At 60.0% G+C, this 2,297-nt stretch overlaps 2 protein-coding genes across 2 annotated transcripts in view; one reads left to right on the plus strand and one right to left on the minus strand.

Annotated features, from left to right (window-relative positions):
• NAXE (NAD(P)HX epimerase) overlaps nt 1–542 on the plus strand; it is a 4,991-nt gene extending 4,449 nt beyond the window's left edge. The window contains exon 5 of the mRNA XM_017727860.1: nt 8–542. Within this exon, the coding sequence (XP_017583349.1) occupies nt 8–223 (216 nt within the window). The 3' untranslated portion in view covers nt 224–542. The remainder of the gene's footprint in view (nt 1–7) is intronic.
• On the minus strand, nt 505–2,296 carry GPATCH4 (G-patch domain containing 4; the record flags this gene model as incomplete). Its single annotated transcript, XM_017727861.1, has 5 exons — nt 505–1,420; nt 1,546–1,596; nt 1,717–1,817; nt 1,929–2,036; nt 2,267–2,296. Coding segments are annotated over 5 exons (894 nt in total), but the record flags the coding sequence as incomplete, so codon positions are not given.
• Between the last annotated feature and the right edge of the window lies 1 nt (nt 2,297).

The raw sequence follows: 2,297 nt of genomic DNA on the forward strand, positions 1-2,297 counted from the left end.
GGCCACGGGGCGCGTGCCAGGCTGGGACGTGGAGAAGGGGAAGGCAGATGGCCTCCAGCCCGACATGCTCATCTCCCTCACGGCGCCCAAGAAGGCGGCGATGCATTTCACCGGCCGGTACCACTTCCTTGGGGGCAGGTTTGTGCCCCCTGCGCTCCAGGAGAAATACGCTCTAAACCTGCCGGCGTACCCCAGCACAGACTGCGTCCTGCAGCTGACCTAGAGCTGGGGCCAGAGGGGCTGGGGGGGCCAGGCTTGGCTTCAGCACTACACACCAGGGCCAAATTCTGCCCAAGCCTCTGCTAGGAGGGTGCTCAGCACCTCACCGGGCTTCAGCGTGACCCAGCAGGATCGAAGGTCACTGCAGACAGAAGGCCCAGGAGGTGGGAGTGGTGAGGGCTGCAGGGGGTTTGGGGTTGCTGCCTAATCCAAGTGCTACAGGTGTAAAGGTGACCTGGGATCCAGGGCTCTGCCACTCACAGCACCACTCACACTTCAGGATAGTCTGATTACAATAAAGATTTATTCATGCCCTTGAAAAAGTATTTCAGTACTCTGCAGGGTCTGACAGGCCCACAGCAAATGGGTCCCTGCCGCAGAGCCTGGAGGGAACCAGGGTCACCCCTGAAGGTTCAGGTGGTGAAGTAAAGCTTGATCCAGCTCCAGACCAACCTGTCCTAGCCCAGCATGCCCACAGTGCTGGGCTCCATCTGGAATGAGCTCAGAGCACCCCTGGGCACCCACCAGCACCAGGATCAGGACCCTTACAGCCAGGTGGGACTGGCAGCTGCACAGCATAGCAGCCATGTTACTTGCTCACTCTGGCTCCTCCTTCCTCTTCCTCTTCTTCCTCTTCTTTGTAGGGCTGTGTCCCAAGTTTGGCTCATCTGTGTCTTCTAGAGGTATGTCTGTCTCAGCCAACTCTTCTTTGTCCTCCTCTTCCTGCTGCTTCTTCTTCTTTTTCTTCTTCCTCCTCTTTGCAGCCTTTCCCTCCCCTTCTACCACCTCCTCTTCCGTGCTTAGCTCTGGCTTCTTTTTCTTCTTCCTCTTCATGACCTTCTCCTCCTCTCCTGATACCTCTTCTCCACAATGCTCTGTGACCTTCTTCTTCTTCTTCTTCCTCATGACCTCCTCCTCTCCTGTCAGCTCCTCTTCTCTGCTTTGCCCCTGGTTCTTTTTCTTCATCTTCACCACCTTTTCTTCTTCCAACACCTCCTCCTGTTCTCTGTTTGGCTCCTGGCTCTGTGGCACCTTGGGGTTGGCTCCATCCCTGGACTGTTTCCTTTTCTTCTTTTTGCCCTGGCTGCTCTCTGGGGGCTCCTGCTGCCGCTCCCTTTGCTGGTATGTGGCCAGGAAGGCTCGTTCCTGCTCCTCCAAGCGTGCCAGCTTGGCACTCATGGTCAGGCCGTGACGGGCACCCCTGCAATGACCGCAGGCAGTGAGGAATGGCACCTCCCCAGCAGGGAACGTGTTCCCCAGCCCAGCCTGCTCAACAGCCCCTGCAAGGAGGGGACAGCCCAGCCGTGCAACCCACCAGCCACTCACTTGTGCGCCGTGCGGCCCCCACACGCCTGCACCAGCTCCTCGTCCGTCAGCCTGCGGGACACAGACAGCATGTGTCACCCCCAGCATCCGTGTTGGGGGAACACGGTCTGGAGCAGGGCTCCACCTCGCAGCCCTCGTCTCTCCCCATCAAGGGATGGGGCCCAGCCTCACCTCCTGACCGAAGAGAGGTCCAGCTTCTCCTCCTCCTCACTGCTCTCAGAGCTGGCGGGCAGTGTCACGGACTCCTCCCCACAGGCTGTGAGCGTGGCTGACTGTAGCACAGAGGGACTGTGAGAAGGGGGAACAAGGAAAACAGGGCTCTGGAGGCCACAGCAGCAATGGGCTGGGGGCCATGCAGCCCCCAAGCTCCTGGGGCCAGTTACCTTCACGAAGCGGCCGTACAGCAGGCTCCCGCTGTTGCCAGCCTTGCGCGGCTTCTTATTGCTGATCCTGCCTCCCTGCTCTGAAAGCGCCTTCACAGAGATGCCATCCTGGGCAAGAAAAGGCAAAGGGCTTGGGAATGATCTGTCCAAGAGGCTTTGCCCCTCCAGCAGCACCTCTCCACCACCACAGTCCCTGCGCACGGTGCTGCTTGGTGACAGGGGCTGGGGGGTGGCGGGGGCACCCCGGTTGGACAGGGATGGGGTTGAAGGCAGGGAAGGGTTGTTGGGGTCCCTTTGGTGGCTCCTGTACTGCCACTGTGTCCCCCCAGCCCTCCCACCCGCCCGGCCTCCCCACCGACTGTGGGCGCA

The sequence above is a fragment of the Corvus brachyrhynchos genome, unplaced genomic scaffold (assembly GCF_000691975.1).
Source record: "Corvus brachyrhynchos isolate BGI_N302 unplaced genomic scaffold, ASM69197v1 scaffold122, whole genome shotgun sequence".
Classification (NCBI taxonomy): domain Eukaryota; kingdom Metazoa; phylum Chordata; class Aves; order Passeriformes; family Corvidae; genus Corvus; species Corvus brachyrhynchos.